General features: G+C 39.6%; 1 protein-coding gene and 1 long non-coding RNA gene across 5 annotated transcripts; one reads left to right on the top strand and one right to left on the bottom strand.

Annotated features, from left to right (window-relative positions):
- Nucleotides 1-373: 373 nt before the first annotated feature.
- Nucleotides 374-20,695, bottom strand: TRNT1 (tRNA nucleotidyl transferase 1). 4 transcript variants are annotated; one of them, XM_045493595.1, is made up of 8 exons: nt 20,612-20,695; nt 19,365-19,539; nt 13,141-13,334; nt 9,227-9,365; nt 4,986-5,112; nt 2,507-2,700; nt 1,464-1,717; nt 374-1,287 (listed from the first exon to the last, which is right to left on the bottom strand). In XM_045493595.1, exons 2-8 carry the CDS (start codon nt 19,510-19,512, stop codon nt 1,033-1,035), a joined length of 1,311 nt encoding a protein of 436 aa, XP_045349551.1. In that variant the 5' UTR covers nt 19,513-19,539; nt 20,612-20,695; the 3' UTR covers nt 374-1,032. The 4 variants fall into 4 exon arrangements, with proteins under 4 accessions (XP_045349551.1, XP_045349552.1, XP_045349553.1 ...); XM_045493596.1 differs by lacking the exon at nt 20,612-20,695 and adding an exon at nt 20,332-20,594; XM_045493597.1 differs by lacking the exon at nt 20,612-20,695 and adding an exon at nt 20,189-20,299.
- LOC123605909 lies at nt 3,284-3,922 on the top strand. Its single transcript, XR_006715988.1, has 2 exons — nt 3,284-3,322; nt 3,568-3,922. It is a non-coding gene; the product is annotated as an uncharacterized LOC123605909 (long non-coding RNA).
- Nucleotides 20,696-22,866: the final 2,171 nt, after the last annotated feature.

The raw sequence follows: 22,866 nt of genomic DNA, 5'->3' as shown, positions 1-22,866 counted from the left end.
GCTATAAAAAAGTAAAATGTCACAATGTTGAAATAATACGTTGCACCCATTTACCTACTGAAAACATTTAGAGGTCAAACCTTTTACTTTAAAAGACCATGTGTGCAGGGGCACCGGGGTGGCTTAGTCGGTTAAGCGTCTCTCACACTGTGCTGACAGCTCGGAGCCTGCTTCGGATTCTGTGTCCCTTTCTCTCAAATATAAACAAAGAAACATTAAAAAAAGAAATTAAAAGACCATATGTACAGGCCTGTTCACGGACATTATAATGTAGGCCACATCTTTACAAAGTTAACACTGACCTTAATTTGTCAGTATGTAGAATATGTGTATGTGTAATGATATATACTGTCACATACCACACACATTTCTCTTCCAATTCCAAAGGGAATGTTTATTAAAATAGGCTCAAGAGTAACTGTCAAGCCAATCTTTCTCAGGCCTAGCATGCATAAATTATGACAAAAGTATCAACTACGTACTAAAACAGCTTGCTAGAACCAAGTTTTGGGTGTACGAATGCCAGCCACCTGGGACACATCCAGTCTTCATTATTTTATAGAGGCCATTTTGTCAACTACTGTGTTATCAACACACTTTTGTAAGCTTCACTTCTTACCTGGATTCCAGAACAATAAAATAATGCAGTTATTTCAATTACAAACATTAAGAAACACTTTTGAGTTACCACGTTTTAAGATCAATCAGTAACACACTACACCAAAAAAAAAAGAAGAAAGCCTAGACAGATTACAACAGGGGAAAACAACTGTACTATTTGCAGTAGGAACTACTCCAAAAGAATCACAGGGTTCAGTGATATAAATCAAATTAAGAGGAGGTAGACTTCAGTTTACTGCCTGAAATATAATTAGATCTCACAAAATAAGACCTTTACTCATCTGAAGAGGTCCTCTACGCTGGCTTTTATTCTGCTATATATTCAAGTCTCTTAAATCTAAGAGGGAAGGGAAAAAAAAACGAACAAACTAGTTTTACCAAAAATTTTCTGCTATTTAATATCAGCTCTCATCAATTTTCACTCTTCTTTATGTAACTTAGGAGTTCATCTTTCTCCATTTGGTAACCGCTTTTTTTCCACTGTTCTCGTAACTGCTGCAACAGAGCCCCAATTTCTTTTCCCGAAGAAATGCCTACTTTTCTGATGTCATGGCCACTCACAGGAAATGGAGGAATGCACCATTGCTGCATTTGCTCGAGAAGACGATGCTCTCCTTGGTACTTCAGGAGTTCACACACACGGGTCGTTGCATCAGATTCCCTAGACTGAGTGCCAAAATCAAACACTTAGTTTCACCACACATTAGAATGCTTACTAATCATCTTATCCTAAAAGGTAAATAACCAATGTGAAATTTTTCACTTAAAATAAATGAAATCCACAGAACACACTGGGTCTTAGTATTAATAAATTAGTTCTGACCAAGCCTGTATATACTTACATCTATAATGAAGTCTTGATAGGGTTTCAATGGTTCTGAACTATCTGCTGCTTTAACCAAATCTTTCCTGTTTTTAACTACAAATATACCAAGGTTTTTCTCTTCTTTTGAAATCTTCAACCTCAAATCCAATTTTGTGACATCATCCTGTACTTTGAATAATGAGGCCAAGACAGTCATTGGCTTTGGTGAAAAACCTGCAACATTTTTACTGACTTTGTTAAATTCTTCTAAACTTGCATTAGTAGGTAAACCTGTAGGGACAAAAACAATTTTTCACCTATTTTTATTTTTTACAGTGGATAAATTTAATAAAACACACTAATCTCCTCAACCAATCATGGCTATAGTATACTAAACGTCCTGCCACTAGAACTCACTGGTTCAGTGTGATGCTCCCATCTTACAGGTAAACCACTGATAAACTGTTGCTATTCTTTCCTATAATCCCCCTAAGACCTACAGTAAGGAGCCCTAAAACATTAATTTCCAGAGGCAGAGGCGGTGGTATCAGACGCACAAGTGACACTTACTACTGACTTCTCACCGAGCTACTGTCACTCAACATCCACCCCCCACCCACCATTCAATAACTATTTGAAATACACCCAAGTTTCCTTAAGTATGCGGTAGCATATACCACTGTTCTTTCTGAACATTGTAACAACATTAATTTCCATATATGTTACCCTTTAAGTGCCTCACATGTATTAATTCACTGAATGTCTCAGCCCTTCCTTTAGATAGATGCAACTATTTTCACACCCCTTTTTTAGATTCAACAACTAATGATTAAAGAAATAACCCAAATCACAAAGTTGATATGCGGCAAAACATCAGTCAAACCCAGGTCTGATACCAGAGGCCACTGTGTCCTACTTCAGTGCTGTGCTGTCTTTGAGCTGTGTCCTCCTACCTGTGATCTCAGTTTATCCTACTTTAAAATACTCTTTCTCCTTTTGGAATTAGTCAAACATTCTTATGAAATTGTAAACCAGGTATCTCATTGTCAAAATCTCAAATATTTTATAACTTCTTCTCACCTATGTAAGGAGCCACATCAAGATCATAGATGAGGTTAATCAAGTGATTTACATGGTTACCAATAAGAATTTTTTTCAGTTCCACCCAAATTCTCTCCCCTGATATTCCAGCCAAGCCTTTTGCATTTTCTGCAATTGCTTCCAAAGTCTCAGGATCGTGGTCACCAGGCTTGTCTACAATTCTCCCATAAAACCTACAAAACAAAATTTTCAGACCATGTTACCTCTAGTTGGCATATCACTAGCAAAAATCTAGTTTTTTATTTTACTGGTACTATTCCATACATCTACTACAAGACAACAGAATTAGGGGCCTTAGAAATCATCTGGTCAATTCTCTCTACCTTCTCTTTGTTCCCAGATAACAAAACTGAGATCCAATAAAATGTAAATAACGTTCTGTAATTAGCAAGAAGTAAAACCCTCTGCTCAGTCTGATTTGCAAATCACTGAGCCACTTAGAATGGCTATCAAATGTACTTCCTGGAACTGGTACCTATACTGGATGAATAAAATAGCATTCTTGGAAAGGCACCCAAACAACACCGGAATGCCATCAATGGAGCAGGATACAAAGTATGCCTGTCTGTGCCCATCAATACTTTTTAAAAAAATTTTTTAATGCTTATTTTTTGAGAGAGAGTGTGTGTGAGTGGGGGAGGGACAGAGAGAGAGGGAAACACAGAATTTGAAGCAGGCTCCAGGCTCTCAGCTGTCAGCACAGGGCCCGATGAGATGCTCGAACCCATGAACCATGGGATCAAGACCTGAGCCAAAGTCGGATGCTCGACTGACTGAGACACCCAGGAGCCCCTAGTACCCCTCAATCCTTTTTTTTTTTTTTTTTTAATTTTTTTTTTTTTTTCAACGTTTATTTATTTTTGGGACAGAGAGAGACAGAGCATGAACGGGGGAGGGGCAGAGAGAGAGGGAGACACAGAATCGGAAACAGGCTCCAGGCTCTGAGCCATCAGCCCAGAGCCCGACGCGGGGCTCGAACTCACGGACCGCGAGATCGTGACCTGGCTGAAGTCGGACGCTTAACCGACTGCGCCACCCAGGCACCCCTCAATACTTTTAATAAAGAGTTTCAAATAGGACACATCTAGTTGCAGACACAGGAGTGTATTTCTTGTAATCTCAGAAGCATTAAAGTATACCTGTATGAACACATCTTTAAAATTCATTTATAATGTACATTAAATGACAGTAACTATGGATGTCAGCCTGTGTTCTATTATTTGCAAAGACAGAGTCTGCAAATACTGAAATTTAAAGAACATTTACTAACAAAATACGTAGGCTCTGTTACAGAATACTCCAAATGTGATCCTAAGCAGTAAAAAATATTACTACACATAAACTAGCCACTTAGAATAATTTAAAAAAAAAAAAATAGAACTATCCTACGACCCAGCAATTCCACTACTAGGTATTTATCCAAAGAACAGAGGAGTGCTGTTTGAAGGGGCACATGCACCCCAGTGTTTATAGCAGCACTATCAACAATAGCCAAAGTATGGAAAGAGCCCAAATGTCCAAATGATGAATAAAGAAGATGTGGTTTATATATACAATGGAGTATCACTTGGTGATCAAAAAGAATGAAGCCTTGCCATTTACAGCATGGATGGAACTAGAGTGTATTATGCTAAGCAAAATAAGTCAGAGAAAAACAAGTATCATATGACTTCACTCATATGTGGAATTTAAGACACAAAACAGATGAACATAAGGGAAGGGAAGCAAAAATAATACAAAAACAGAGAGGGGGACAAACCATAAGAGACTTAAATACAGAACAAACAGGATTGCTGGAGGGATTGGGGGGGGGGGGGTGGGCTAAATTGGCAAGGTTGCATTAAGGAGGACACTTGCTGGGATGAGGAGTGGGTGTTCTATGTAAGTGATGAATCACTAAATTCTATTTCCGAAATCCTTATTACACTATATGTTAACTAACCCAGATTTAAATATATAAAAAGTAAAATAAACATTAAAAAAAATGTGAAAAAGGTTAGAACCCAGACTTTAAAAATCATTTCTATCCACAAAACCATGCAAATGCATTTCATGCTTACTAAGTTCATCTGAGGGATTTCCCATGACCACCTCAAACTGTAACCCATGTGAAGGCAAAGACTTTGACCGGTTACTCCGTGTTCAAAGCACCCACCACAGTGGTTGGCCTGTGGTGAGCATTCAATTATCTGTGACATGAATGATGAGTGCAGGAAATAAAAAGAACACTGGACACAAGAAAAATGATTTAAAGCTGAATTATATAAAACCATCAAAGAATGCAGTAAATATTTTTGGGAAAGAAAATATGAAGCATCTAAGTAATCTCTCACAGTAAGTCACATTTTACTAAATATCAGGGACAGACATTTGGGATGTCACCATTTTGTACACTCACCTGTGCGTTTCACATGCAGGGTATTAAAAACTGTTACCATTATTTTAAAAAAATTCTTACCGGAAATATCTTAAAATTCGAAGATAATCTTCTTGTATCCTCTGTTTAGCATGTCCAACAAATCTAACTTTCTTATTTTTTAAATCTTCAAAACCACTGAAGTAGTCAAATAAGGTACCATCAAAACCTATTCATTAAAGAAGAGGGGAGAGATATCATCACTGTTAACAAGTAAGACCTAGAAAACAAGAAAGTCAGCTAAAAACTATTATAAACAGTAAAAATTAAGTGAGTTACAAAGTTAAAATAGACATGAATAGCATTCATCCATATCCACTATCAAATAGAAGACATAATGGAATAAAAGGCTGTATTTATAACACCAACTAAAAAGATAATATCCAAGAATGAACTAAATAAGAAATAAGCTAGTATGAATTGGGGTAGAGACACGAAACAAGCTGATTTTCAAGTAAATATGAGAGAATAAACAAGAATAGCCAAAATAATCTGGGGGAAAAAATAAAAAGCAAAAAAAATGGAAAAACTAAAATCATAAACCATAGGAAAAAACATTTATGATCCTGGAATGGGGAAAACCTTTAAAAATATACAGTTAACCCTTGACACAGGTTTGAACTACATGGGTCCACGTAGAGGTAGATTTTTACAGTACTGTAAATGATTTCTCTCTTATTTTCTTAACACTTTTCTCTACCTTGCTTTACTGTAAGAACGCAGTGTATGATACATAGACCATACAAAATTTGTTTTACTTGATTGTTTCTGTTATCAGTAAAACTTCCTATCAACAGGCTACTAATAATTAAGTATGAAGACGGGGGAGTCAAAGTTAATATGCAGATTTTACACTGCATGGGGATTTACCAAGAAACTAAAATTAGATACACACACCCACAACACCAGAGCCTTAAGGAAATAATTCAACGACACAAAAATCAAAGGTGCCTTCATGGCAAAAACCACCATAATGAAAAGCATACTGAGAAAAATACTAAGTTAATAGAGTCAAATACCAAGTTTCCATAATATACAAAAAGCTTTTGTAAATAAATAAAAATACCACATATAAATAGAAGAAATCGGTAGAAATAAGCTAAGGAAATATTTTTAAAAACCTTAAAAAATGAAGATTTTGCAACCTTACTCATAAAAAATTATAAATCTTTGAGGCAACATTTTTTCACATTTCTATCACGTGGCAAAAATCCAAGTCTGACTGCACTGTGAGCAAGGGTATGGTGAATCAGATCAGGAGACAACTCTGCAGCCTTTTAAGCTTCATGAATTCTGAACCATGTGAACCTAATACCCATTCAAAGAAATGTAATCAAAAAAATTCCCACTATAATATGTTCTTTCATATGTAAACAAAAAGAAAAAATTAACATAAGGCATATAAAACCTCAAGTAGTAGAGTGCCCAGTTCATTTCAGTTATCCTTGAACTTTTGCTAGTTTTAAAAATTAAAAATCTCCTGTCCCGGGCAAACAGACAGCTGGTCACTCTAGGGACTGAAAAAAACAGAGCAAAGAGAGGTACCATTCAATCATCCAAATGGTGGTGGGGGGGTGGTCAGTGATCCTGAGAGATGCTTTACCTTATAAAGGCACTGCCTCTACCTCTGAAGAACAACTACTTGTCAATTTATTTCTGTTTGAACTTTAATGCTCTTTGATTATCCCAAATGCAATACTGGTAAGCTAAAGCATAACACTTCCCAAACTTTTGATTTATATAGCATTTTGATATATATAGAAATTTGAAAGGCTCAAAATTCAAAGAAATAACAGAAAATGGGAAAAAATATCTTTACAAAGTAGCAAATACATGAGGTCTATCGGTCTCTTAATGTAATTTCTCTTAATGAAGAGACAGCTCTCCCTGGTGAGCATGGAAATACTAAAGTCCTTTTCACTAAAGGAAAAATCAAGGTTGGAGGCAAAAACAAAAAACAAAACAAAACAAAACACAGGATAAAACGAGCAAAGTGTGAGACACAAAGTAACCAGAAATGGCAAAACTAGGAATGCTTCACCCAGTAAGGCTTGAAAAAAACCTGGACAGGAAAAAGTAAAAATTAGTGACAATACACACTGATAGGTGTGCCCTTTGTTTTTTGCTCTGAATATCACTTTCAAAATATAATGCATAAAAGTAAGAAATAAAGCAGAGTTGCTAAGAATAATGTAGTGGTCAAGAACGTGACCTCCAGAGCCAGGACACTTAGGTTGGAATCCTAATTCTACAGTTTACCAGCTGCATGACTTTAAGAAAATTACTATAGGTTAAATAGCAGTATCTGCTCCATAGGGATGCTGGGAAGATTCAATTGCTGTGATGTGCTCAGAACCACGCCCGGCACATTACAAGGGCTCAGCAAATGGTAGAAAACAGTAGTACAGGGCACCTGGGTAGCTCTGTTGCTTAGGCGTCTGACTCTTGGTGTCGGCTCAAGTTATGCTCTCACAGCTTATGAGTTCAAGCCCCGTGTCAGGTTCTGCACTGACTATGTGGATGGAGCCTGCCTGGGATTCTCCTCACTGTCTCTCAAAACAAACTTTAAAAAAAAAAAAAAGAAAGAAAAGAAAAAAGAAAGGAAACAGTAGTACCAGTAAGAACAGCTTTTACTTTTATAAAACAGTATACTGAAAAAGAATTATTAACCTCTCTCTTTTAGTTAGGTATGCTTAGGAGAAGCTAGTTACAGATTTTATACATTGCACTAGTTGCAGCAGTTTACCCTAAGTCAGAATGAGGTAAAAAGAAAGGGGGGGGGTGGGGGGCCTGGGTGGTTCAGTTGGTTAAGTGTCCGACCTCAGCCCAGGTCATGATCTTGGGAGTCCATGGGTTCGAGCCCCCCAGTCAGGCCCTGTGCTGACAGCTCAGAGCCTGGAGCCTGCTTCAGATTCTGTCTCCATCCCTCTCTGCCCCTCCCCCACTCATATTCTGTCTCTTAAAAATAAATAAATGTTAAAAAATCTTAAGAAAGAAGAAGAAATGAACACCGGGAGTGTGATCACATAACGGAGGGATAACATGCCACCAACTGGGCTGATAAATCATGTAGGCTGTGGAAACCCAAGGTCCAATCATGGTAGTCTGTGACCTGAGCTAAGTTACTTAACATCTCAGTCTGTTTCCTCATAAAATGGATTTTATCCTCAGTGAAGTTTTCCTGACAGTTAAATGAGATAAAGTGTATCAAGTGACTCAGAATCCAGCAGGTGCTCTAAAGACATCATCTTTAATGTAATTAGCAGGAGATCCCACCTACAATCCCCTTCTCCATCCCATGAAGCAAATACTATTACAGGTTTTCTCCACTATCTGTAAGTTCACTTTAGGCCACGCTGCCTTTACAAAAGACCTACTCTAAAAGCTGTTTTCACTACCTGAAAGAAATCTGGAAAAGGATTTTCATTTTGATGAAATAGTAATTGCTTCCTCACCTTACACCATTTCAACTTAAGAAAGGTGACACAGAATACTTTTGGATAGCGAGGAAACCTATACTTCATCCTTTCACTATTACTGCTGCCACAACCAGGTTATGAAAAGTGGATGCTTCATCTCTCTTTTCTAATCCAAAGTGTTAAACATAAAGGGCTTGCCTAAAACTTAAAGTACAAAAAATAATGCTTCAATTAAGCACTAACTTAATTCACCTACTATGAGTCTCACTGGTTTCATTCACACAAAAATCAAGCTGAGATGATAAACAGGTTTTCTCTTGCATGAAACTCTGATTCAAGATGATTCCTAAAATGCAATGCCATGAAAGAATCTGATGTTGTGCCGAGGCACAGCAACAGAGAGGCTGCTGAAGTCATTTATCAGTCTGCACCCAGGCACCAGAAGAAGAAGAGCTAGGGTGGGAACCCACGAAAGATGTGCAGTGGAGAGTGACATGGGGGACATGCATTTTTCTTACCTGAAATGTTAGCCATTTTTAGATGCAATTAGTAAGTTAACACTGAATGTGTACATGTGCCAGTCACTGTTCTAAGGACTTAAAACTGTTAACTTCTTTAATCCTCACAACAAACTTACAAAGGAAGCTAATATTAACATCCTCCTTTTATAGCTAGTGAGTCATGGAGTCAGAATTTGAACCTGGGACTTCTGGCTCCAGAATCATCTTTTAACCCATATGCTACACGGTTTCTTAGATGAAACTAATGCAACTTCCCAGGTTGGAGGACATTTCCAGAATGCAGATTCACTTTAAAAGGCAGCTTTCAGACAGAATGGATTAAAACATGATCTCCAGATATTACCTAAAAACATAGAATTTATAGTGAGATCTCTGCGTTCAGCATCTTTCTGCCAATCAGTTGTGAATTCTACCTCAGCGTGTCTTCCATCAGTGACAACATCAATCCGCAGTGTAGTAATTTCAAAATTTTCTTCATGAAGCTGTAACGAAATTTTTTTTAGTTTTTAGAACACTGGATGAACTGAAAAAAATGAGTTCTGACACATACATCTTTCTTTTCAAAGTCACCTACTGCACATGTATCTTGAAATAGAAAGACAACCACAATATTCAAAGACAGAGCCAAAGAATATTTTTAAAAAATAAATGCATCTTAATTTGAAAAGATGAGTTTGGGACACCTGGGTGCCTCAGTCAGATAAGCGTCCAGCTCTTGATTTCGGTTCAGGTCATGATCTCACGGTTTGTGAAATCAAGCCCCGAATTTAAGCTCTGCACTGACAGCAGAGAGCCTGCTTGGGATTCTCTTTCTCTGCCCTCCCCCTTCTCAAAAATAAAGTAAATAAACTTAAAAAAAAAAAAAAAAGGGAGTCTGATGTTTAAAAAAAGACAACTCTAACAAATGTTGTGGCAGAGGAGTGAGGAGGCCTTTAAAACCGTATATTCTAGTTCTTTCAACTTCAATTCAGGCTACCTTGAAATATTTTATAATAACTCTGGTTTGCAAAGAGCTGATTATCAATTTACAACATATATACCACTGAGCAAAGGATTGAAAGAGGAAAAAACACAAACCCTTAACACATCCTGCAACTCACTTACTGGTAATCAATGAAGTCGAAATAAAGTGCTACATATGTCATGGAAAGAAAGATTACCTCAGCTGGGAAAAGCTGACTAGCTTCAAGAACGACTGACATGTGAGCTGAGCCCTGAAAAGTAGGATCTGCACATGCACACGTAAGAATAACATTTCAAATCAAGAGAAAAGATGACCAAAGGCACAGTGGAGAGAAAGAGGGATATTATCTGCGCAAAAAACTATAGCTGACAAACAGCATGTTAGCACTGAGGGGTAGACAACAAAGGGTTTTACATGCCATGCAGGAATTTGGAATCTCCTCATTAAGAGCTGAAAAACACTACTGATCATTGGAAGTCTGTTCTGGAATTCCTCTCAATCTCATTTCTTTTCTAGAAACAAGTTAGCTCTAGAACTCAAGAATTTAAGGCACACGTTTTCTCTCAAGGCAAGTGGTAAGTAAAAGGTTTGAAATATGAAGACTGAGGCGCCTGGGTGGCTCAGCCCGTTAAGTGTCCAACTTCGGCTCAGGTCATGATCTCGCAGTTCATGGGTTTGAGCCCCACGTCAGGCTGTGTGCTGACAGCTCAGAGTCTGGAGCCTGCTTCAGATTCTGTCTACCTCTCTACATACCCCACTTGTGCTCTCTCTCTCAAAAATAAATAAACATTAAAAAATTTTTTTAAAAAAGAAATACGAAGACTGTGTGAAAATCACTGTAAGAAATAGACCCCTGGAATGCCTACCTTACCCAGGCAAAGAACCAGAGATTACCTCATTAGAAAGGCTAACCTAAAAATGGTTACACCTTGGGACACCAGATACAGTGGGAGTGAAGCACTCCAATGAAAACAAGATTAAGTGGGGGAAAAAAAAAAGAAAATCAACATGACCTTTATTCCCTTTCCCCACTTGGTTTTTCAAAATGCTAATAACCAGATTTATTCTGGAATAAGGAATAGGCCTACTCATATGGACAGTGATGGTCCCACAACTGGCTGATGTTTCCCACACAAAACTAGAGTAAATCTCTGAAGTCACTTTACAAACACCAGAGGATCACACAAACGTAAGGAAAGAACCAAACCCACAGTTAAAGAAAGCCAACAGGAAAGACAGAAAAAGCTCAGAGGAAAGAGAGACATTATCCAAGTAACTATTAACTGGTATCCTAAAGGAAATAAGATACTGCATCTGAAACAAGAAAAGGAAGTTTTCAAAAGAAGAAAGACCTCTTGGGGTGCCTGGGTGACTCAGTTGGTTAAGCGTCCGACTTCAGCTCAGGTCATGATCTCATGGTTTGTGAGTTAAAGCCCTGCATCGGGCTCTGTGCTGACAGCTGGGAGTCTGGAGCCTGCTTCAGATTCTGTGTCTCCTTCTCTCTCTCTGCCCCTCCCCCACTTGTACTCTGCCTCTGTCTCTCAAAAATAAATAAATAAAAAACCTGGATGATCAAGCTAAGGCAATCTCATGGAAAGACAAAGATAGGAGAATATAAATTAGGAGACAAAGGTAAAGATAGAAGCTCAGACCCCGTGATCCAATATCCAACATCACAGGAGTTTCCAAAGCTGAAGATACCGAACAAAAGGGATGAAATGAGGAGAGGAATACAAGAAGGCCCACTAAGTGTCCCCACACAATGAATGAAAAAACACATACAAACCAAGCACAGCATCTTGGAACTACAAACACCTGATAAAAAGATCAGAAAGGCTTCAGGGCAGGCAAAAAATCTGGTCTCAAACAGAAGAGAAATGTGAATGAGCTCAGACTTCCCAGTGGCAACACAGGCAGGTGGAAAACAGTCTTTACAGTTCTGAGTGAAAATGACTGCCAGCCTCAAATTCTACAACCAGTAAAACTATCAGACCAGTGTGAAGGTAAAATAAAAATATTTTCAGACATGTAAGGCTTTCCAGGTTTCAAACTATTAAAATGAGGGCAAAAAATCAGAGCACCTGGGTGGTTCAGTCAGGTAAGCGTCCGACTTCAGCTGAGGTCATGATCTCAAGGTTAGTGAGTCTGAGCCCCACATCAGGCTCTGTGCTGACAGCTCAGAGCCTGGAGCCTGCTTCGGATTCCGTGTCTCCCTCTCTCTCTGCCCCTCCCCTGCTTGCTTGCTTTCTCTCTCTCTCTCTCTCTCTCTCATAAACAAACATTAAAAATTTTTTTTTTTAATGAGAGCAAAACCAAGAAAGAATATCACACAGGACTCAGGACCAAGGCAGTCTAGTAAGGAAGAGGCCGGGAAATTCCCAGAATCTGGTGCAGGGAAATCTCAAGATGAGGAATGAGGAGCCCGCCCAGAACATACAGATATGAGAGGAGAGAATGCACCAGGTGAGGTGGCTGAAAACAAGGAACTGAAACTTGACGGGTTTACTCTGGTTTACTCTACTAAGAATTTTACAGAGTAGAGAAATGAATCAGTGGCACACAGAAAGCTACGTAAAAGAAAAATGTTATTAACTGCAGGGAAACCAAAATCACCTGAGAAAGATAGTCACAATGCACTTTACAATCCAGCAGTAAACCATAGTTATAAATGTAAACACTGAATATGAATTCAACCAAAAATGATGGTACATGTACACTGAGAAGACAAGGGAGAAGTGCCTGTGCTGCTTCTAAGAAAGCTGAGCTGCTCTCCTGTGCAGACATCAGCAGACAACATCTTACACCCGGGAAATTTGAAACAAAGACAAACACTGCAGCATAGAAAGGTCTTGTTTAGAACCGTGGGGCTAACAGGTAAGTACCATAACAACTAGCTACAGCAGAGGAGGCTACAGCAAAGGAGGATGCAGGGTTTAAGAGGGAGATAGAAAATGACTTTTTTTTTTTTAATGTGTATTTATCTAGAGAGAGAGAAAGACAGAGAGCAGGGCAGAGGCAGAGAGAGGGAAAGAGAAATCCCAAGCAGGCTCTGCACCGTCAACACAGAGCCCGACGTGGAGCTCGAGCCCACAAATTGCGAGATCATGACCTGAGCCGAAACCAAGAGTAGGATGCCAGACGCTTAACTCACTGAGCCGCCCAGGCACCCCAAGACTGACATATTTTTTTAGTTTTTTGTTACTTGATTTTTTTTAAAACCTAGAAAAAAAACATATAAAAATTCTAAAAACTAAAGGAGAGGCAATGCAATTGCTGTCAAACCTTTCACTCACCCTGGCAGTAATTGTCCCATGCTTCTCCCCTTTGTTGTTTATCATGCGAATACCAGCAGACTGAAACATCTCCTTCATCTGAGCAGGGGTAGCAGTGGTAGCAAAATCCACATCTTGAGGCTTTACTCCACTTAATAAATCCCTCACTGCTCCTCCTGCTATTCTTAATTCATGATTTTCTTTCACAAATAAATCTGAGAGGAGAAAGAATATTTTTTACTTTAATGTATTTAAGAATTACATAAGTACAAAGTTTTTCCCATCTATTAGGAACAGCAGAGATTATTTAACTGAACCTTTTCAGATAAAAATTAGGAGAACAAGGCCCACAGAAATGAAGTGACTTACCTATAGTAGAATGCCTGTCACAACTGTGAGAACAGGGAACTTGCAGAAATTTTCTTGGCAGATTTGGAAGATAATTCCGAATTCCACAATACCCCCAATGTCACCGATACAGATTTGAATTACAACCAAAAAGTGTAGTGAATAACTGCTTTTTCTATTTCAGAATTGTGAGGTGTTCTTACACCTATTTCTCTTCAGATACTGATGCTGAAACTGTATGTTCATGCATAAAACTATGGAACTGTCAAACAACATTAGTCTACCACACCAGGTATGATAATGTTACAACGAAGAATCCGCCAAGAAAAAAAGTGCACATGATGTTATATCTGCTCCTATCTGTGTTCTAGAAAAGCCATATGAATGCTGAAGCTACTGTAAGGGCCTCAGTAGAGGAAACCCAGAGTGGACAAGACAAAGTCTACTATAATTACATAATGACTAAAGGACATCATATGGTACCTAGTGAGAATGACATCCAGGAAATGGCCATATATGACCCCCTAAGCCTTGGCTTTGACACGAGCTGGCCTGGCACCCACAACTGGGTCCCAGCGCTCTCCTGCTGAACATCATCTCAGAGAACATCCACGTCAGACAAGTCCACTCGGTGACCATGATGAATCAGTTAAGACAAGACAACTAGTAATCATGTCTGAACACAGAAGAGACACAAACACTGTCAGAGGCACCACCTCATGACAATTAATACATGGGACTGCTCCTTATTTACCCATCGGTTAACAGAGCAGAGTGCTGGGTTCTCGTCTCCTAGGTAAGAATTAAGACACGCATCAGATTTATCCTTGCTGCCTGATACCACCTAACCCACAGCAAAGCCCCACTTCTTAACATCCGCCCCAAAACACGATACAAGCACAAATCCTACAAGAAGTTCTTTCTAAAAACCTTTTGTGAGATACTCCAAGGTTCTCCTTGGTTGGTGTTCTCCCTCACTGCAGTAACAACGCACCTGGTGTGTTCCTTGTGGTCTCTGGCTGGTGGGCACTCTCACCTATTCAGCACTGAGGGAAATCCATCAGAGTTGTGGCATCCCTAATCACAACCCGATACGTTAACCTCCATCCCTACCCCTCATCTGCTCTTGCTCCTCCTCTTCCTCTACCTATTTTTCCTAAACCTTCCAGCCCCACTTTCTGCAGACTATCTAAAAACAGTCTGCTACAAAGCAACAAATGCTCCCACCCTCTGCCTCCTGGCCTTACCTTAACAGCTCTCCCAGAGCTAAGTCCTTCCCAGGAGTATGTGTTCTTCTTTCACTCCATATTTATCAAGTCCCATTATCTGTCGCTATTAAGGGTTCCTTTAATATGGGGTTCATGGCCCCTAACTATGTTACTCCAGTTTTCATGAGATTTACAGAGGTCCAAGACCCAAAAAGTGAAAGACTGCCAAACTATTTCTGGACACTACCCTCATTTCTCCCTAGTTCACAGTCTCTTTATCTCCTTCCTGAACAAGAGGGCTACACCAGCCCCCTTAAATCCAGCTTCCACAGTCCAGACATAGGGCTCTAAATCATCAACGTGATTAAGCGATGCCACTGTTCCTCTGACTACTCCCAGCGCAAGATCCATATTTTGTCAATACATTACACAAGGGCCTCCTGACCCATTTCGGTCTCATCTCTCACTAATCTCTGCATCACACTTTACATTCACCAAACTCTCCTGGTAGTTTCCATCTAACTGCTCGTACGGGTCACTTCACCCAAACACCTTCCCCACTTACTGATCTAGCTGAGCAGCTGGCCATGAAATGTCTTGGTGCGCAACCCACACCAAGAAAGGCATTTTGCATGGCAGTCACTTGTACTTAAAATGAAGTTTCACAAAATACATACCACACAATCTCATCTACTGTATCCTCTTTCCCTGTGTTTTAATGCTGGTCATGACCACTAAATCGATTTTATGGTTCACTAATGGGCACCACCCAGAGTGGGAAAAAACACTGATCTCATCCTTATCCTTACTCATCTTTTTTGATTCAGTTTAGAAAGCCTCTCCTGATGGCAGAGTTGACTGAATTTCTTCTAAGCTATCACAGTAACATAGTTTTATGTGTACTAATTATACTAAAATTTCCTGTTCATTATCAGGGTAGAAAACCTATCCTACTCATCTTTACACCAACATGGCTCACCAGAGAACTTAATTGTGATATCCTAGATTCAAAAAAATAAAAAAAATAAAAAAACTAGAGTGGCCTCATTGAAATGTGTATTGTTTACAGGTTTCTTCCTTCAAATTAACACAGTAAGAAACCATTTTGAAATCCAAAAAATGAGCAAGTTTTACTTTCATTTGAACCTACTTTAACAGGATGAAGAAGGTCAAGCCTGAATACAAGATAACCTCTGTTATAAGATTTTCATGCTGGCTCACTAAAATAAAATTTTAAGTTCAAAGTCACCTAATAAATTAACTGCATTATAGAAAGAGATCCAGAATTGAAAATAATCTAGTCATCATTTTGATTAGCCATATGGAAATAGATAACTATCTCCAAAAAACTCACGATTCTAACATTATGATACAATTGAGAAAGGCATATGTATATGCTTGTGTGGAACAGTCATAAAAACTGTAAGAAACCAATGATTTTATACGGACCTAGGAGTAGGGATTATCAGGCTTAGACACTCCTTTTTCCCTCAATTACTGTTGTATTCAATCTTACAGAAATCCACATTCCAACAAATTTTATAAACTACATACTCAGTGAAATACCTAATGCAACTGAATTTAATTGTAAATTTAAGCCTAAGACTCAAGAAATGCATAATTTCATCATTCCAAAGCTATTAATTTGCTTCAACTGCCACATCTGATAATAAACGATTTTTAATTATAGCTAGCAATACAAAAGACCATGGGACATCATGTGTCAGAAAACTTCTATGTGTCTGTATTTTAATTTTGTTAACTTTCGAACTTTTAACTTCTGTGCTTTATGTTTTGAATTTTGAGTTTTGGAGGCTGGGGGTACAGAAAGTGAGTCGAAGTGTAAGACCATCCCATGGCATGACCACATACCACCAATATACAGAAGCTCCCAAACTTCAAGAGTGATCGGGTGTTCCTACTGTCCCAAATGTTACTTTGATGGTTTTATGACATCACATACCTAAGCAGTTAAAAGCTAACTGCTGAGTACTCATCCCCAGCATTGCTTATGGACTATAGCCAAGTGGCCACAGAAGCTCTGGCTTGTCCACCAACCACGTAATGTAGGCAAAAACCACTATGTTTGGAACTTCATTCTCATGTACAGAATGAAGAAAAAAATCTTATATGCCCCTAATATACCTCTACAGTGTTGTCCTCAAGCAAGAGGAAAAACAAATTACATGACATAAACTGACAAATAACAAAATCCTATTTAGGGTACAGAAAATCTACTATCCTAGTTTCCCAAATTCTTACATACTGGAAACTAATTTCACATGTGGCAAAGAAGCTATTAAGATCTGAGAACTGATATGGTATTTAACTGCACGGTATCACCACACAATAGCCATCATTAGTGTGTGTGTTTTTGAGTGTTGTTTTCATGGAGAACATCTTATTTTATTTACCAGGACACCCAGGTCTTTAGAAAGTAGCAAAAAAAAAAAACCAATTATTTGATTTTCTAACTGACTGAGCTTTGCACTAAAAGATGCCATTCTTGCTACTTCCACTATAGCCTAAAATGTCAAGTCTAGAAAATGTCCACGCTCCCATTTGCCAGTCTTTCAAGGACAAGACCCTGTGGATAAACTACCTGTATCTTTCCACCCTATTTAGTTTCTAAATCCTTGGGATTTCACCTCTTAAAGTGGAGACAATTCAACTCTTGAGGTGACAGTCAGTAAGCCAAATGAAATTGTTAAAATAAAAGACGTTCAAGAACGTTCAAGAATCAATATCCAGAGTCTTGTTTCCAAAAGAAAAATGCAGAAGGACCTGAAACAGGCCACCAACAGTTAATTACCTACATCCAAGCATTTGGCACCTTTCTTCCAAGAGGCCTCTTGCAATTGAAGATGGGAAGATTAGGAGCTGGGAAAGGCATATAAAGAAAGAACAAACTTGAATTCAACTCAGATTTGGAGCTTCTAAACTCGTGTTGCTCAAATAGCAGGCACATGTGGTTACTGAACTGAGCACTTGAAATGTGGTGAATTAAGATGGTTAGTATGTGCTAACCACCAGATTTCAAAGACTTGTTACAAGAAGGATGTGAAATGTCTCCTTAATAATTTTTACACATATTTTATATTAAAATTATGGTATCTTAAGTTGATAAAATGATATACTAAAATAATTTTCATTTTATTATTAAATTTATTACATAATTTATTAATTTCACCCATTTCTTTTTACCTTTAATGTGGTTACTAGAAAACTTTACATCACACGTTGTGACTGATACTTCTATTGCACTGGGAGTTTCTAGCATTTATCACTGTAATTAAAACTCACAGGCAAGTATCAGCTTTAGGCCCTCGACTTCAAGACCACGTGAAGAATCTATATGAATCAACAAGCTCTGGACCACTGACCTCTGACGTATCTAAAAAATCATCTATGTGACAGGCTCTGTGCTGACAGGTGGGAGCCTGGAGCCTGCTTCAGATTCTGTGTCTCCCTCTCTCTCTGCCCCTCCCCCATTCATGGTCTGTCGCTGTCTCTCAAAACTAAATAAACGTTAAAAAAAAAAAAAATTAAAAGAAAAAAGGGGGGGTGCCTGGGTGGCTCAGTTGATTAAGCATCCAACTTCAGCTCTAATCATCTCACGGTTCATGGGTTCGAGCCCCAGGATGGGCTCTCTGCTGACAGCTCAGAGCCTGGAGCCTCCTTCGGATTCTGTGTCTTCCTCTCTCTCTGCTTCTCCCCTATTCATACTCTGTCTCTCTCTCTCTCTCTCAAGAATAAATAAACGTTAAAAAAAATTTTTTTTTAAATCATCTAATTTCAAGAATAAGAAAGTAGCTTTGGGAATAAACTGATACAAGGAATGAATATAATGCCATGGTTCCTCCACCTTTTGTGCATCAGATTAATAGAGTGGAGCTCTTATAAAAATTTATAGATGCCCATCCTCCCCAGAGATTCCAGTTAGTGGGTCAGAGTGGGATCCCAGCATTTGTAGATCTTAAAAGCTTCCCAAGTGAATCTAATAGACAGCTAGGGTTGCAAACCACTGTATAAGTCATGCTCCTACATACATCTACCTTTGTGAATTTCTTATGGGCCACTAAAATACCACAGGTTTTGAAATACATCAGTGTGGCTGCTTCGGCAACAGCTGGGCTGATATTCCAAGGTAAGGAATGAGAAAACTGTGACAAGCAATGGAAGCTGCTGTAATCAAGCACTTAGCTAAAGTCATTTCCCGTGCTCCTTCCAGGTAAGTTTTGCACATGCACAAACAGAGGGGACTCCTATTTCCTTCTGCCTCCTCTGTCTAGGCAAGAAATGCAGCTTGGTGGTTACAAGCTGGGTTCTGAAAACAAGACTGCACAAGTTCAAAATTCAGCTCCCCAGTTATTATAAAAATGTTGGCACATTCCTAAGACTGTTTCCTCATCCACAAAACAAAATATATCTACACATTAAGCTAGTAAGCCGAATCTTGTAATGTATATGAAGTACTTAGCACAATATACAGAAAAGCCGTGCTTTGTAAATGAAGTCACTGCCGGACTCTTACATTTTGGCTACTTTTGGATTACCCACGGTAAACTTTTCTTTCGTTAGGTCAACAGCAAAACAAAAACAAAAACAAAACAAAACCCTCGAGTGTTGGCTAAAAAACTTTAACCCTAACACAGGCTTCCAAAGCAAGAAAGCATCCTAATCTCTCACCTGTCAGACTCTTCAATCCTGCTGTGAACAGTGACTGGAATTCTGGAGACTGCAACTTCATTGTAAACAGATACTGCTTGAAAAGGCACAGCCTACTCCAACTACAGCTCAGTAGTGGCCTGCGCCAGGGATTCAGGCACCTCAGCATCTGGGGACAAAGTCACCAACTATACATCTAGGAGAGAAACATGCATGCACAATAATGAAATCTACAAGCCAAGGGAAACAAAGGGATCTACTGCAATTTTATTTAACTGAGAGACTCTCATCTCCTGTTCAGATGAAAAAACTGAAAAAAGTGACAATATGAGAGGCAGACACCTATACTAGATCTATGCTTGTAGCTGTCCACTTTTGTACTCCTGAAGCACTTACTGCTATACTCGCGTCCTCACATTTTACTGCTACAATACCCTCTGGAGAGGTGGGTTTCGGTTAACGCTTGAGGGAAGCGGTCTGCTAAGGGCAGATGGCTGCAGAAAATGTAACTCAAACACTTGCAGGAACACTTGGCCTCCTCCAAAACATGGGACAATCACTGATGTTTATCACTACGTCCCCACCTGCCCCTGAGATTTATGACCCAGGGATATTTCCTAGACACTAGAAAACATGTTTCCCCAAGACTTGTCTTTGCTTCCCACTTTTTCCTCATTCACCATTCCTTCCCATTATGCCAGCTCCTGAGTCCCACCCACACCCTGTTTTCCATGTAAAGTGGGCCTCTTTGAGGGACCAACAGGATTCCAATTGACCCCGAAAGAAACCACTGGAGAACCATTCCTTTCCTTGGGAAGCAGCTTTCAAAACGCGGCGTTGCCCACCAGGAGGTGGAGCGAGTTCCGCTCATCCAGACCACGTGGGGAAGAAAAACAGTCTCCTTCCAACTCCGCCTCAAATCAGAAAAACCCGCTAAGGACCCTGGCCCTGAAGTGGTATGTGCCGTGTCCCACACCAGGTGCCGGACCGAAAAAGCTTAGTGAGACCCTCCGGGACCCGGCCTCGAGGAAGGGAAAGTTCCCGGGGAAGCCCGGTGAATCAGCCTGCAGTCACTGGAACGTGGCAGGGACACGGCCGCACGACCTCCACGTTAGGCTCCGTTCCGCGGTGTAGAGGAGCCCTCTCACCACCTCAGGGTCGCCCCAGGTGACCCTGCGTGGGGAAAAGTCGGCCGCGCAGTCGCCCAGCAGCCCTCCCTGGGGCGCGCGTCCCCACGCCTGCCGCACGCCCCCCGCGCGCCCACTTACCAGCCCCGCCGCAGCCTTCGTCGTCATCGCAGCTCACGCACTTCCGGACGGCGTGCGCCGTGACGTCTCCACCGTGCGTCTGTCGGCGGCGAATGGGGAATCGCAGCAGGGTGTGGGCGGGGCCCAGCGGGCTCTCTCTCTGCCCCTCCGGCCTCCTTAAGGCGCCGCCTGTGGAAGCGCGCAGTTTTCCTGCGTCCCGGAAGCCCGCCCTCCCCCGGGGCGTGCTGCTGGTGAGGGGCCCCACACCTTTCTCTGGGGCCCCACACCTTTCTCTTTCCCTGAGGTGGTCAGACGCCCATCTGCATTGCATGCCTGTGTGTCCTTGGACAAGTGTCACTGTCTTCTTTCGTAAAATGAGACTGTCAATAAAACCTGTTTTAGGTTGCCCGGCTTACACGTCATGTTACTCTCCAGCAAGGAGGAAATGCTCAGTTAGTATTACAATTCCTGCCTGAGACATTTCATCAGGACCTAAGCACAGGGTTCGAGACACACTTGTTCTAAATGTAAGCCCCCTGGTCAAATGAAATGACTGGTCATGTTTTAATTTCCCACCTGGTTTATGTGAAGTCAGAAAGCTGTTGCAGGTGCAAAGTGAAGAACTTGGATTGGATTCTCTCTTGGGTTCTCTCTTGGATTTTCTCTTTTTTTTCCAGGGCTGAGAAGAGTAAATAAAGCGGCAAAGGAGTGGGAGTTTAAGTCCCAAATCCTTAAAAAAGGACATTTCCAAGAAATTTCCCAATTATGTTTAAAAATGAAACATATGATGCAGATTTTACTTAAGCATAGTCTTTCTAACACTACTTTAACTTAATTTCCGTAGAAAAATTCATATGCCATGGTATTTCTGTGGTTTCCAATGATCAGACCTCTTCAGGAGTGTTAACTATCCCATTTTGAGAAGCACAGAACCAGTTTTCCAAGTTGCCATTCAAAGGCAAAGCATTGATTTATGCTCCTTAACATGGCAATAAATATATGTATTCATATATCCTAACTAGGCTGAAGAAAAAAATACAGAGAATTCAGTGTGAAAGAGCATATCGCTATAGAAATGTAGACATTAACAGGATAATAGAAGAGATTATGGACAATATTATGTCAACACATTTGACACTGGATGAAATGGACAAATTCTTTTAAGCATGCATCAAAAGTGAAACAGGATGAAATTTAACATCTAAATAGTCCTTTACTTTGAAAGAAATTGAAGTTTGTTCAACAAACTTCCCACAAAGATAATTCCAGGCCCAGATGGTTTTAGTGGTCAGATTTATCAACCACTTAAGGAAGAAATAACACCAATGTTGCACAATTTTTGTTCAGAAAATAGAGGGGGAAACACTTTTCCTCTTATTTGGGGCCAGCATGACACTGATAACAAACCTAAAATAGATATTACCAAAAAAAAAACTTACACATCAATAGCCACATGAATCTAGAAACACATATATTTAGTGAAATACTAGAAAACTGAATCAAGCAAATTGGATTTTGATCAAGTTTGGTTTATCCCAGGAATGCAAGGTGGATTTAACATTTGAAACCCAATCATTGTTATTTACCATATTAAAAGACCAAAAAAGAAAATTATATGATCATCCCAATAGATGCTGAAAAAGCACTTAAATTCCACACTTATTAATGAGGATTATTCTCAGAAAACTGAAATTAGAAGACATCCTTGATCTGGTAAAGGGCATCTATGAAAAATGTATAGCTACTATCATACTTACTGTTCGTTTATTTTTGAGAGTGCAAGCAGGTAGGGTCAGAGAGAGGGGGAAAGAGGATCCAAAGTGGACTCTGTGCTGACAGCAACCAGATATGGGGCTCGAACTCAGGACTGAGATCATGACCTGAGCTAAAGTCACATGCTTAATAAACCGAGCCACCCGAGTTTCCCACAACTATCGTCCTTAATGGTAAAATCTGACTACTTTTCCCTTGATGACAAGAAAAAGATGCCCAGTTAATGACTTCTTTTCAACATTTTACCATACTTCATAACCATTAACATAAGGCATGAAAAAGGCGTAAAAGATATAATAATCAGGAAAGAAGCATCACTGTTTTCAAATGACATAATGGTTTATATGGGAATCAACATAACTATTAGAGTTAATGAATTTAGCAAGGTCTTAGGATTCACATTTAATAATTGAAAACACATGTATTTTTGTTCAGTAGCAGCAAATAGTTATAAATAAATTCTAATTTTAATAGTATCTCAAATTATAGAGATATAGATTATA

Source organism: Leopardus geoffroyi, chromosome A2, assembly GCF_018350155.1.
Source record: "Leopardus geoffroyi isolate Oge1 chromosome A2, O.geoffroyi_Oge1_pat1.0, whole genome shotgun sequence".
In the NCBI taxonomy this organism is placed as follows: Eukaryota; Metazoa; Chordata; class Mammalia; order Carnivora; family Felidae; genus Leopardus; species Leopardus geoffroyi.
Note: the sequence above shows the minus strand (reverse complement) of the source record. Positions and strands in the feature narration are given on the sequence as shown.